This window comes from Colletes gigas, unplaced genomic scaffold (assembly GCF_013123115.1).
Source record: "Colletes gigas isolate AHSC1104 unplaced genomic scaffold, ASM1312311v1 Colletes_gigas_Sc00004, whole genome shotgun sequence".
Classification (NCBI taxonomy): Eukaryota; Metazoa; Arthropoda; class Insecta; order Hymenoptera; family Colletidae; genus Colletes; species Colletes gigas.
The window spans coordinates 6,006,761-6,021,967 of NW_025106633.1; the positions used below are offsets into that span (position 1 = coordinate 6,006,761).

At 43.0% G+C, this 15,207-nt stretch overlaps 1 protein-coding gene across 1 annotated transcript in view; it reads right to left on the bottom strand.

The window, feature by feature from the left end:
* Nucleotides 1-603: 603 nt before the first annotated feature.
* LOC122405351 (retinal homeobox protein Rx1-like) overlaps nt 604-15,207 on the bottom strand; it is a 67,297-nt gene continuing 52,693 nt past the window's right edge. Inside the window, exons 3-5 of the mRNA XM_043410031.1 lie at nt 3,122-3,219; nt 2,861-3,039; nt 604-767 (exon numbers count right to left, since the gene is read on the bottom strand). Coding sequence (XP_043265966.1) covers nt 604-767; nt 2,861-3,039; nt 3,122-3,219 — 441 coding nt within the window. The remainder of the gene's footprint in view (nt 768-2,860; nt 3,040-3,121; nt 3,220-15,207) is intronic.

Below are 15,207 nucleotides of genomic sequence, written 5' to 3' on the forward strand. Positions count from 1 at the left end.
TTACTTACTGAGCTGTACGGTTCAGGAAGTTAGGGGGGTCCGTGGTAGCTCACGCGGCCGGAGCTAAATCGAACGTCTTTGGATCTTAACTCTACCTCTCCTCTCGTAACGGTACAAAAAGTCTCCGCGTCTCTGACCTCTTTCTCGATTATTGCACTATTATCGTGAACTGGTACGCGACACCAACCGTCCAAGGGACGGTATTCGAGCTCGTCGCGAACGATATAACAAATTTGATTTACCAATCAGCCGGGCAATAACCGGACCAGGAACTCCACGTTCGCGATTACCACTGAACCGATTATTCCCGGTTGCACGATAATCCCTTTCCATCGTCCAGGACCCGGTGCTTTCTCGTCGCGTCCCGATATCCGATAAACGTCCCACTGGTAATAGAGACGACGAGTTCGAGTCGTTCACCCACTGGAAAGAGGGACGAGAGACGACGTCGGTCTGTCCACCTGGCGCTGGACGCTTCTTCCGGGGGGGCTGGAAGGATCGAAGGTAGAGCAGCTTTGCTTCTCGTCACGCCCGCGGCGTGAAAATCCTGGCCACCGTGCGATCCTCTGACGTACGCAGCCTTCGTGGGTTGTACGTTAAACTTCAGACCATTTGCAACCCTTTGGTGATGCTTTCGACGTGCTCCTTGGCTCTCATTCTCAGGGCCTGGATGCTGGTGGTGCGTGGATCGTGGCCAGGTGGACTTGACGGCGCCGCAGGAACGTGTCCCCCGTTTCCTATGCTCGTCATCCCTGCGCTCAGGGCTCCTGTCGATCAAACAACACGATTTCCGGCTTTAATGTCTCGATCCTTATCGCGGGCTACCAACTATTGCGTGCAACATCAGCCAAGAACTCTTGGGCACGGTAGAACCTCCATTACACGAGCCTCCTTTATCCAACGATCACACATTTTACAAATCTTCGCAATTTCGTTCTTTCGAAGACGTCATCGGACTTTACTGGCACGCAGGCAACAATTAAAATAGCGGTGCAATGATAGGTTATACACCCAGGAACAAGAGTTAAAATTATTTAATCAAAGTGTAACAGAAATGCAATTCAACGTCGCTGAAGGAACTCGTGGGATTTAAAATGATTCGTAAGTTTCAAGGAAGATCGTTTGTTCGTAATGTAGCTTCCTGTTGCTGTTTCTACTCGAATATAAAACGATAATGATTCGATTCGTTTCTCGTCATCTTCGAAAGAAACGAGATGCGAAGATTTCTAAAACGATATATGAAATTAAAATTGAAGGTATTCCGGAGAAATGAACATTTATTTTCTTGTGTGACTGGCCTAAAAGTGGACAATATATTCTTCCAAACTATAACAATATGTCTATCGACCCCTACCAGATCGGATAATGGAGGTTTTACTGTGTTTGAAGGAGTTACGGGTATCTTACTTGATATCCGCCGATACTATAATCAATCTTCTCGGTCAACGATCGATCGAGGTCGGTAGAAAACTATACTGGGCGCCAAATATTTTGGCCTCTCAAGGCCACTGAGGGGTAACTCCCACTATACCATCTAGCTACTCTGCCGCTCTACCTCTTCGCTCCGCGCTCGCTCCGTCGCATTGTTTGTCTTAAAGCCAATAAGAAAGAAAGAGAGACATCAGGCTACCGAAACGAGCATCTGTAGAAGAAGAGTGAGAAGGTAAATATGAGATCGAACGAGTCAAGCAAATATGTTTGGCAGTTAGAAGACGAACGAAGATTGTACTACGGTGGGCTGTGAGCTCAAACGGACTGGCCTTGAGGGGCCAAAATATTTGGCGCCCAGTATAGGAACCGAATCTCCGTGTAATTAACAATTCCAAAGTAAATGTGCCAAGTGTCTTACAGTTCTCTGTCCTAGACCTAATTCTGACCGAAATCTGAGTTTTCACATTAAAGTTTACTATAAATAGGTAACTGTTTTTATCGTAGCTTAATCTAGACCTCGTAGGTGGAACTATCGATAGAAAAAGATTTCTTTATGTAAGATATTTCCTGGACAGTGTGACAGTTTCTTCGTCACGGAGAAAATGTTTGTACCTGTTCGTGAAGTTTCTTGCACAGTCGCATGAGACTGTCCATAACACGTGGTATCCACTTTAGTGCATGACAGGAGACATAAAGGCAATAGAGAAGGTTTACATAAACGTTTACCCTGTTCAATCTTATTCCCAAGTTACAGCTATTTTTGTACTCGGATAAATGTTGATTATAAACTCAAGTAGTGATATAAGCAAGTCGAGAAAAGTTAAAGACTCAGAGACATGCTTGGGATCCATTCTTGATATGCTACAATTGAGTAAAATACACACAGATGCACCAGCCAGCGTCGACTAGTTTTCTCTTCCAACTTCCGATGACACTGGAATTTCTTTCGATTTCCTTACAATACAATTGATTCGACTAAAACTGTTTTTACACAACGCTTGATATCTCGTTGTTAGCTTTCAGCCTTGTCGACTATTTTCTACAAGTTACTCTAGTCCATTCTCTTGGAAATGCTAATTTGATGTTTCATAATTTCTTTATTTGTTGCGTGTTAGAAGAAATAATAAATAACAGATGCAACGAACACATGAAATCTTTGAAAGACAAAAACAACTGCAGATTTGCATTCAGCCTGATGATTGTTTCGTTTCTACGAAGGAAAGCAATTTTATATTACCGAGACACAAAAATGACTTTGGAAATAAGATTAAATATTGTTTGTAGAAATTTTTTAAACTGTTTTTATGTTCCCTGTGCGTTACTGAAGCAGGTACCACATATTACGAAACATTCTGTGTAGGTTTTCCTTTCCGAGTTGCTCAATTATCTTTGAATTCTCGAGGAAATATTATTAGGACAAGGATCTTACCCGGTACGGCGTTTCCAACGGCGGCGACGTTCGGTGGCGATGGCAGTCGTCTCGGGGACGTCAGATAACTGGGATATCCCGAATGAGGTGAAGCCAGGAAGCCAGGAAGGGCGCTTAACAGACCCGGAGGAGTGAGCCAAGGATCCCCAGGTAACCCCAGAGCCGGGCCAGCTACGCTTCTGCGAGAAACAAGGAATTACGATTCGTTTAAACGCTACGTCAAAATAAATATAGCTTCTTAATAATTTATACGAGAATCACCTCATGTTGGCAGCGTGGTGATACTCGCTGAGACCGAGTCTCGCTGCCTCCATCTTCTCCTGCCTGCGCCATTTTGCTCGCCTGTTCTGAAACCACACCTGAAACAATAATATATTTCATTCCAGACAACTATTTATCCAGCGAACGTTAGTGAAAATTGTCAACGAGAGTGGCTCACTAACACTAAACCTACCACGATTTTTTTTTTATAAAAAAGCGGATAAAATTTCGTATCAAATTCTTGTTAGCGTTCAATGCAAATAGGAAATACACAGCAAAGATGAAAGGAGAGAATCTTCAGTGTCCACTGTCTTGGAACAGTCTAACAACGCATATTAAAAATAGTTAAACTTTAGAGGCGTGCAGTTCCGAAACCACTAGTGTTTTATTAATTATTGAGGTATTGTTAGAAGCGGTAAAGCTTCCCCTTTAAAATGGCTTTTGGTTTTTGTCGATCCGACTTTTCGTTTTCGAGATATCGTAATTTATGTAAAGGGGTGTTTTTCTTAATTTGATTGTCTCTGTCTCCGTCTGACGTGTCGCGCTGGACCTCTTTGTCGCACGTGAAACGTGACTCTCGTGACCTAGTTTCGGGCGTAGTATTTCCAAGAATTTACTACGCACTGTTTACTATTTTCGCGCGCGCGAGTTCATTGATCTCAATGAACGCAACAAACGCTACGAACCCTTATATCTCCGGAACTAGCCACCGCATCGTTTTGAAACTAAAATCGCTATATCTCCGGAACTAATAACGCTATCGACTCGAACAAACGCTCGTTTTAAAGGGCATTTCATACTCTATCCGATGACTATACCAAAGTTCCGTGAAAAATGTAAAAAACAACATTCTTGAAGGTTTATTTAATATTAAAATATAATTTTGTCCATCTTTTGAGAATCTTCACTTTTGGGGTCTCAAATCTTTTGGATTTTACAATCCTCCACTATTAAAATATAATCACAGTCCATATCGATAGTAATAGTAACTCTTTTTATAATTTCCATACAAGTATCGCAAGATTTAACAGAAACTTCAGAAAGACAAGCGTATACGTATGTACATACGTACATAGATATCAAGATTATTTGAAACAGTTAATTTACTCATTCCATTGACAAAGCACCGATTTAACTAAAACTGTTCACATTAATTTAAACGACCTTTTCGTATAGACTAACACTCTTATACTGGGCCTGTACCATAAATAAATAAATGCTGTTGCTTCGAAACAACGAATTTTCCTGCAGCTATATAGAGCCCGATGGAATCAAATCTTTATCAACGAATTAAACGTTGCATTAACAAAGCACCGATTTACCTATAATCGTCCACATTAATTTTAATGACTTACTCGTGTACGCTAATACTTTTGTGCTGTACCCGTTCCATAAATAAATAAATAAATGCTGTTGCTTCGAAACGACGAGTTTTCGTCCGGGTATATAGAGCCGGGATGAAATCACATCCGATTCGCCCGTAGTTTCTGATAAAAGATGTCCCGAGGCAAACTAAACGAGGCGGAAGCGTCAACACAATCTGGAAATCGTGCTTCGGCTCGTGCAAAATTGCCTCCGAAACGGGGGAGGACGCGGCGAAAGACCGCGCGCACACCGCAGGGCCAGTCGATTGAGAAATTTTTACTACAAGCGACGAACGAGGAGGATCTGAGGGCCGTCGGGAAGGGAAAGACAACCCCTAACCAAGGGTGGCTGGAAAATGGAGTTCCTTTGGCGCGTTCCCGTGCAGCGCGAGAAAAGTAACCGCTCACGGGCTCTTTCTCTTTTTAAAATTTCCCTCTTCGACGTTGCCCGTCGTCTCTTTCGCCGTTTTCGTCCGGTTCTCAGCTTTTCCTCCGTTCGTTTCTTCGATTTCTCCCCGTTCTCGACGGAACGCTGGCAAGCAACGAGCAGCTCTGGAGGGCTGCGGAGAAATGTCTCTGGGCGGGGCGGTCCACCCCTGGAGGCAGCGCGGGGCAAGAAAAGGAGGTAAGAAGGGAGCCCGTAGGGTGAGTCCGCGCGGGGACCACCCTTCGACATCAAGAGGGTAACGAGGCTGCGGGGCGAAATCGAAAGTGAGCGACGTGACGGCGCCTCCGAGGTGGACCCGAGCAAAAGGCGAGAACGGCAGCCGTGACGAGGAGGGATGAAAAGGACGGGTCGGCCATGTTGATTTCTTTATTGTAGCATGGCTGCTGTTGGCAGCCCGCTAAAGTCTATCGCGATAAGTATCGGCTGCTGGCTTCTCGCCTCATGAATTATTCAGCGCCGCGGAGACACGCCGATAGGCCCTATTCGCTGTGTCCGCGAGGAATGCACGCGGACGACGGTGGAACGAGCCGCGACAGGAGAAAAGAGACGGTGGTAACGCGAACGATCGGTCCGGCTCGAGCGTCCTTTTTTGGCGGTGGCCGAAGTCGCATCGTCACGACCGCGTGGACGGGGAACCATTGTAGGCGGCCGTGATAGCGATCGCGTTGTGGCTTTTCGAATTTTTTGTTACTACAAAATTCGACGAGCTGCGACTTCGTCGAGAGCTCGGGGGGACGATCGTTCGAGGGTGGATATTTAGCAGAATGCTCTGGGTCTGACAGGCCTCGTGCGATCGCTTTGTTTTTCATGTACAGGGTCAGGTACGAACTAGCCCCCACGATTTTTCAGCCCCTGTTGGTGATTTAACGAAAAATGATTCCTATCGAAGTTAATCGGTATTTGAGGGGGTCTTCTACCGTAAAAGGCGTTTTTTTATGTTCTTGGGCCTCTTAACGCCTTGGTGGTATCGTCGAATAATTTCATATATTGTGGCAATCGATTCATGGCAAGTTTTAAAGTTTTAACACTTAAATTTTAAAGTTTTTAATCCTATTTTTTATTATTTCTTTTAACACACAAGTAACATACACTACGTATTTTAACAGCGTAGAACATTATCCGGACTGTTACAACATTTTATTAGACTCGTACAGATATTTTATTCAGTGTGGTGTAATTCAGCAACAGAATATAAATTCACAATTATAATTCACAGCAGTTAACGAAACGAATGTAGTTCCAAGAGGACGTTTAACAATATTACAACAATATAATTAAATTTGAAACAGTCAACTCTTGACGTTTATCCGGTAATATTAATTTGTATGCTGAAAACAAGCGTCCGCCATTATAGAATGTACCTGTGCGTATTTAAATTTAAAATACGTCACGTGTTCCGCGTTTATGTTATTTAATTATGCAGAACGCTTGTATTATAAAAACTATGTGAAATAGAGATCTTTGACGAAAGAAATCATAGTTTTAGTTCCCCATTTCGGTCCGATTTCTATTAAAATATGCATTTGTATCAACATTCACAGTATTGTTAATTTTGATATAATTTTGTGTTTTCTACAGTTTGTTTAGAGTCGATGTTTGACAAACCTGTTAAAGTTCAGAATATCTTTCATTATTTCTAATATAGTTTGTACGAAACACTTTTATTTTTCACAATTAAAAGGTTATAGTGTAGAACAACTTTGCATTTGGTCAACCTTTGTTACGTCAGTCCTTGAAAAGAATGCATTGCATTTAATAATACGTTTTTAAAAAAATTACTAGTTTGTCCAGAGTTTCTGATAAGCTTTCCTAATGAGACCTTCGTTTCTTTTTGTAATTAAATAATATCTAAAAGGGACGGGTTTAATTGAAGGATGAAATTCGTTTCACGACAACTGAAATTTCCTAATCGTATAATATTCACTGAATATTAATCAGCATAGCGGAAGCGTCGGTGCAAATTGCAGAGCTGCGTTGGCTGCGATTTTAGTTAAATACATTTAATCCGCGGGAGGATAATAATTTATCGTATAGAGTAATGCTGTATATCGAGATTAAACGTTTGTTTCTTAACATTAATTCTCGCTTGATTGTATTTAACCAGATTTCAGTTTAAGTTGCGTTGATTTTTCAATGAATGACGAATAAGTACAGATTAAATTGTTTCTATAATTTTAAAAATTTTACCAAATTGACTGTCGCAACAAAATATAACTTTTTGTACAAGCACCAGCTATGAGACTGTTACCTATTTAATTTTTTTACTAATTTTTAAACACCTTGACTGGAACAGTTCTTTTTTAACAAAATGCAGCTTTCTGAATGGGACAAAGATACTCTACTCTAACAAAATTTTTGAGAACCCATTAAAGAATTGCAGTTTGGACAAGAACAATTCTCAAAGCTGTCAGATTATCTCACACCTCTAATATCATCACAAAATATTATAGCAAGTAGAACTGAAGGTGGCAAGAGTCCTTAATCTTCCAAGCACGACATAACATTCAATCCCAAGCGATAGGATAAAATTTGTTTAAATTTTAGCAATTATTAAAGAAGTCAAGTCACAGAGAAAGTGATAAAATTTGATTGGTAAACATGAAAATACACACTCGAGTGTCAACAACTATGAAAGGTTCGTGGATTTGTAGATATTACGAGAGGTCGTGCACGAAGGGTTAATTTGGCGCGTCGAACAATAAAAGAGCAATCCGAGACGCAGACATTCCTATCGTTTACAGAGCGATTACTCTCCCCCGATACAGGATACAACGAATAAACCAATCCGATTTCGCGAGAATCTGCAGATCCTGAAATCGGATTTCCCCGGAAGACTTCCGTCGCAACGAATATCCTCCTTGTCTCCGGCGGGCCGTGACGAGACGCGCGCGCGTCACCGAACAGACCCTCTCTCCCACCCCCCACCCCCTCGTAAACTCGTCGCGTTCCACGCTGACGTCGTCGTAGCATTTCTCTCTACCTCGTTTTATTATGTAATCCACTCCATAATTTCCCGTTTAACTCCCTGAATTCCCTCGGCTCATCGTCTCGCCCTCCGCCCCTCTCCCGGCCGCCGCTTCACGATGCCGTGTCGCGTTCGAATAATAAATAACGAACAAATTGAATGTCCCGTCGTCGTCGGCGAGCGAGAAACGAAAGAGAAACGGCCGAAAACGTGGAAGGAACGAGGCTAGGCGGGATGACTACGGTGAGACGGGCGTAGTACGACGGACGAGGGGGGGCGAAACGAAGGGTGGAGACGGATATCGAGGCATTCCCGGGCTCATCAGGACGATATTCCGCTCTCGAGGACGAGAAGCAATTTTCTTTCCTGGCTGCATGGATGAGGAAAGGCCATGGACAAGATGCCACGTCGAAATGATGGGAAAATAAGCGAATTTCCCTTCGTATCTCTTATATATCCACTTCTTCTCGTCTTGCCGCCTTCCTCCACGGCGCGGCGACGCCTGTCGTCGTATACGAGCCTCTCTCTTCCGCCATCCAGAAGAATCGCACGGCTGGTGGCCGTGCCTCGTCCCCCGCCTCGCCGTCTCTCGCGGAAATATAAAGAACAGGGCTAACGTGGCTTAACCATTTTAGGTCGTAAATTTATTAGACCGGGTACTTCTACCTTCTCAGTCTCCCGGGACCATCTACGCCCATGTTTCTTCCACGTTTCGGCCCTCGGTCCCTGCCCGTTCTTCTTTCTCGACCGTTCCTCCGCCCACGACAACGACGTTCCCAGGTCAAACTCACTTAGACGGTTTAAATGCAGGAAAATTGGAATAAAATGAAAGTAATTCCGGGATTAAAATTGGACGTTGCGTTCGTATGCGCGAACCTCGCCTACTCGCGCAACATCGACGTGGGCGGAAGACGCTGGAACAGGGGACGACGTAGCGCCATTCGGCACTTCCAATCGCTGCTTATGGCCGACATAATGGTGAAATTCTTCCTTTCATCGTTACAGGTACGAAGAAACAATAATTGCATCACATCGCACATTTACGTTATATTGTACACGTAGAATAAAAATAAATTAACACCGTTGAAGCGACGTAAATTATAAAATGAAATTAACATTTGCTCGTTTCATTGTAAAGTGAACGTAACTCGTGTTCTATGTCATGGATTTTACTAAAATGTTAACGAACGATTCAAAATTTCTGTTTTACGAGTGTATCAGCCCCCTTTGAAAACGATCAATTATTTAAATATATAAACTATTTTGAATATTTTTTTCTCCCCATTCATTTTCTAATTAAATATTATTTTTAATTGTAATTCGTTTTATCGAAGTGGTTGGAATAGTTTTGGCCAGCTTTTCCAATTAAATACTCCACCGCGCGGCGGTACGAATATTCGTCGAATAAAATTCCTATGCTATTCGAACGGTTCGAGTCCTATTCCATCGCCTAATTAACGCGTCAAGTTCCATTTCCCTTCGAGACTCCCTTCGTTTCCTACGTTCTCGCGGGCACGGAGAACGTTGAAAAATTCAGCCGCGCGCGGTTTTAATCGTCGAGGACGGGACGGTTGCAGAATTTCCAACGGCTGTGTTTCCCTGTTGCGCAACACCCGTTCGAACACGAGTTCGCAGGGAACGTTGGCGCCGAAAACGCGTTCACGCCAAGCCCCGTTACTTTCGACAGAAAACCACTTCGCCGCTGGCGCGCGGCCAGTCGGACCTGGAAAATCTCGGTCGGCGTAGGAACAGAGTGGGAAACAGAGTGGTCGTTTACAGGGAAATATCGACGTTAACGTCGTTCCCGGCGGCTGCGTAACAGCCTTTAGCCGGATCGGCTCCATCGGGTGACACGCGTTGACGAGGCTCGCCCGACGAGTCCTCCAGGCTCGCGTATCGCGGCGAAAATCAGTTTTCCATTACGGTTGCCCCCGCGGTCGTTGCCATTTCTTTCATCGTCCCGTCGTCGTCTTCGCCCTGCACTCCGGGCCTCCATCGTTCCGGGACGATGATCGCTTTATCCTCGCCGGCGCGTCGCGGCGGCCAGCCTCCCGTCGAATTCGGATTAGCGCCGGTAAAAAGGTATCCGAGCCGCTCACGCCACGTCGAGCACATTGTCGTCCGCGACGGTATTAACAGATTTCGCCCATTGTTCGCCGACGGCGGTGGCCTTCGTCTCTTTGAAAGAGTTGCGGACCGGCCGAGGTGTCACTGCTCGTCTCACGCTTCCGCGATCTTGCTTCTTTTTTTTATTTCCATTTACCGACCGATCCACTTGCTTCTCGAGAGGAAATTCGCTGCCGCGGAGCGGAGTCCATTATTGAAATTTACATGCGTGTTACGAAGAAGTAACTGTACACGTGGGCTACTATAGGGGGAGTACTTGGTACCGGACGTTTAAGGTTTTAAAAATATAATATTTTACGCCCCTAATTTGTCACAGCAATAATGCCCATATATGGTGCATAACCACCAATAGAAACAGCTACAAAAATTCCCCCAAAGACACGTTTTAAAACGAGTGTTCAATATCTCGAAACAAAATGGCTTCGAGTTCCGCGTCTATTAGAACTTACTCGGACCGCTATTTGGGAAGAATTATTTATACATCCAATGGTTCTAAACCCCCCTCCAGGCAGTTAATTAGCTTCTGCCACGAGAATATTAACCGAAGTACGGATCAAATTAGCGTCGTTCGAGCGATATATGGAACCGACCGACCAGTTTATTCTCGATCTGATTCGCGTCGTGCTTATCTGCCGGGTACGTGGATGCTGTCAAATTACGGTCGAAATTTACGATTCAGATTCACGACGACATAGACTGGGTTAGTGGACGGGAAGAGAGTGAAAATTCGGTCAAAGAGGATGCCGATCAACAAGCGAACCGAAACGAGCCCAGTGAGAGAAAAGGGTCAGCCAATAGTTATTTTTCTTTCGGGTGTATTACAAGTTTATCAAAGCGCTATCGTTGTCGTGGCACAGAGAGGAGGTTGGGGTTACGAGAGGGGCGGAAACGTTTCGAATATAAGCCTAGATTCCTAGCAGGGCACCGTGACCATGGTATGCATAGAGAAGGGAGATGTTTGGAGCGGGTTGGAGTCTATTATTCACCGTGCTTTTTATGCCCCCTCTCCTCCGCCCCCTCTGGCAACCCTCCTTCTACCCTAGCCCATACTATTTCCCCTTCTCCGTCTACCCTGTCAAACTGTCGTGCAAATTCAATCCCTATACAGTCGTTCTCATTTCGATTCGGTTTCGAAGCGTGCCGAAAGTGCCGCGTCTATCCCATCCGCAGTGCGGATACGTTCCGACGATAATTGACGATGCGGCGTGACTCGTGCAGCGTTCGAGTTAAATCAATTCTACGCGGGCCAGGGGGGAGGGTGGTCGGTTGGTTTCTAGTTAAACGGTTCGAGCTGGTTCGCTTATCGGTCGAGTTTAGCTTCGATTTTGGCTTCTGGCACGATTATACAGCCACCGTCATAATATTTTCGAAAACGCATGCCCGCCATTCTGGCATCTCCCATACAAATATCCGTAAATTTCAAAACCAAATACCAAAACGTTGATTCACGCGATTCCAAACTACGTAATTTAAAATTCTCCCTGAAATTTATTTCCCTCGACGCTTCGATCTTAGAACCAATTGTCAAAGTGTTTACGAGAAAGCATCTTATCCTTCCACGGTCTTGTTTTAAACTGCATCAGGCGATAGACTACGTTCACTTGCCATGTTTTTCGTTTCTAAAAACGTTTCCAACATTTGCTCGAACCGTGCCGTGAGAAAGAGAAATATTTATTGGTATAATAATCTCGTCGCGTGACCAACGATAGTATCTCTACTCGAAAGTCGCGCGTATTAGGGTTTGGTCGTTGTAAGCGTCGTAATGAAACGTGAGATCGAGTCTCTTGGATACTTTTGTACGTTTATGGTTAATTTGGGAGGCAGATACGAAAGTAAGGAACATGGAGAAAGCTGGAGTGAGCGCCACTGGCGAGCTTCTCCAATAAAGCCACCCCTGTCGTTGCGTGTAATCACCCTTAAACACTCCAACGCCCCGGTCTAACCCCGGCGTACTGCGATACAATACTAATGTGCTACAAATAACATCCCAAACACGAGGCGATTTCACTTTTACAATGAGGCTAAACGGCTCCGTGTACGCCGACGACGGATACGCCACGGATCGTTCGTTCGTCGTCGAGAGGATCCTCGTGGACCCGTTGTCGAACAATGACTCCTGTAGTACCGTTCTTTTCAAGGTTTACGAAGATCGTTTTTGTCGGAAAGTCATCAAAACTCCATCAAAATTGTCTCTATTCTTTTCGTTTTAAAACAAATTCATTCGCATTTTGTTCGATCAATTTTCTTAAATATAGAAGCTTCATAAAGATCGTTTGAATTATCTTCGTTCAACTTGGGACTCTAAAAGAAGCGGAGACTCTTAAAACTGAAAAATAAAGTAATATTTTTAGGTGTTTTACACCATTACGTACGTGTTTATTATTTACAAATTCTGTCGAAGTATTTTAGATTTTTAATTTCATCCCACGAACGTTTAATCACAAGAGAGAAAAATGTTGCTAAACGTTGAAACAAACCGTATCAATATTTTAAATAGTATGTTATCTATAATATGACACTGGTCTATCGTTAGTTAGTTTGTACCGATAAAAAATAGAGAAATTATCGCTGTCGGGGTTACACGAGGAACGGCAGCAGGTTAAAATTTCAACGATTTCCTTTTTTAGCGTATCGAAGCACGATTGATTTTGCAGAATGTTTAAATTATTTTCGCTGCTCGTCCGTATTTATCGAGCCAGCTTCGAGAATAAATATACGAATATCTCCAGTTATTTGATTAACGAGAAATTATTCAACGTATCAACGGTTCGTCGATAGATATTAATCATTGGTAAAGAGCCGCTTAATCGGTGCACTTAAAATTATTTGGCGATGGCCTAGTTCGGGTGTCTCTTTTTAACGGCGAACGAAATACCCAGGAATAAATGTTATTAATACGTTAAATGCAGCTTTTCAAATGACAAAGGTTTATTAAATTCCGGATAATCTACGGGCGGACAGACGGAAAGCGAAGGCAGCCTCGCATAATTCTAAAAAAGGAAACCGCGCGCGCAACCGGGGGAATAATATACTGGCAATTACGCTCGGCTAAGGGTAGAACGATTCCTTTCCTTTCCTCTCTTTCTCTTTCGGACGGATTACGGACGATCGACTTTCTCAATGATCGGAGAAACACGGAAGTGTCAAGAACACGAATCGTGCCCTGAAATTCGATCCTTCTTATTAAGACCCTGTCGACGTCGAAGGAAAGAGGGGTTTAAATCGAACGAAAGACCCAGCACAGTTCGCCGTTACGGAGCAAAAATAATTCAGTGAAAATTATAAAAACGCCTTCCATAAACATTTGTTAAATATTAAAGATTTTGGACAAAATCGTACCGAGAATGGTCTCTTATTTACACCACTTTTAGCAGTCTATTTATCAAAAAAAGATATTAACGTAAGTGTGACACTTCAAAAATTTTATAAATCTAAAAGCGAATAAGATGAATATAAAATGGTCGCAGAAATTGGCCTGGAATTCAGAAGTCATTTATGTAATATAAAATTCTGGCCAGTAGTGAAATAATCTTTCCAACGATACCTTTTACAATCATTACACGAAGAAAAATATTTTCGAAGTTTTTCTCGGTCATATTTCATTTTATGTGTTCGATTTTGATTCTTGAGCTTGTTAACATATTTATACGCAAACCATATTCATTTTTTAATTTAAACTATTTTAAACTATCTTGAAATTTCATAATATATATATATATTTCATAGTATATTTTTTAGCTCTTCCAAAGAAACTGTGGATTTCTGTTGTTGTTTTCCTAAACATCTTGTATTTTCAAAGCCTCGTAAGAAACGCAAGGACGTAAGCAACCGGTCTTATTATTAACATAGTTAATTATCAACCCTAACCGCGGTGTTTTAATCGAAGCATCCAATCGCGGTGAAATCAAAGCTCGTGATTCTTTTATCCGGGAGCAGAGCGGAGCGTTGTCATCAGCTCCGGGTCTCGTTTTTAAAAACTCGATCACAATGGGTGGAAAGAACAGGGCCGCGTCGCTTCCGACAGAATCGCGAGGGTGTTTCGCGTGAATAAGGCACGCAGAAATTCGGCAAATTAGCCTTATGGCCTTCGTATTTTGACACCGCGCGTTCATTGTCCCGCGGACTCCCTTTTTCGTCGCCAGCCGCGGAATCGGATTCGACTGAATGCACCCTTTGTACACGGAGCTATTTACCCCGGCAATATGCTTTAGCAACCCCGTACGAGACCGGCTCCTCTCCCGCGGACGTCGAATCTTCGACTTCGGACGCAGGTTGGCCCGGTCGATCGACTGCTGGCCATTATGGAGAACCAACGAAAATAAAGGAACAATCGATAAGCGTTTAACTCGTGCAACCAGGACGGATTTGGTTTTTCTATTTCGGAACCGTTTATTGTTTTCTCTGTCCGTTTTGAAACGTCCAATTATGGCCGACGGATGGGACGAATCCGAGCCAATATATCCTCGTCGACGGAACCGTACGTGAAGAATTTCGTTTAACGACCCTGATCAACTGTCGCTCGTTACATGTGGATCTGCGATTTACGATCAATGGAAATATGCGCTTATGTTCGAAAATAGCATCGAATGATCTTTAGAATGATTCTAGAGAAAAATATTTTAAGGTTTTCTTCTTAATATCGATTTAAGAGATCGTTTGGAGAAGATTCTTGGTTAAACTAAATTCTTGAGAAACCTTTGCATCAATAAATAAGTCGTATCGATTGTACTGTACTGTCAAACTTAATTTGCACGTTGCTGTCGTTTCAGAATGCGAAAACACATTATATATTTCACTGTTATATTTTGAGAAGACATGTTTCTGATTGAAAATATAGTTGCGTTTAACTAATGTGGCTTTCAACCACATGTAAGGTATTTATATAATTTTCTTAAACTAATATCATTGTGCCCTGACAACCGATACTATAAAATGTATACGGGTAGTTTGCATAATCTATAAAAGAGTATAAATAAGATATCAACAGCGAAATGCGTGATAGTGTATCTCGTTTTGTGTAAAGTCAGCAACACGTGGACGCATCGTCATTAGCCATGACACTTTTAACATACAGAGTTAAGCATATTTATCTGGATAAAAATTCTGATTGACGAATAAATGGTAAACAACATTTAATGCGCCATTTGTTCAATAAAAATTATAATCAGAATTATATAACTAA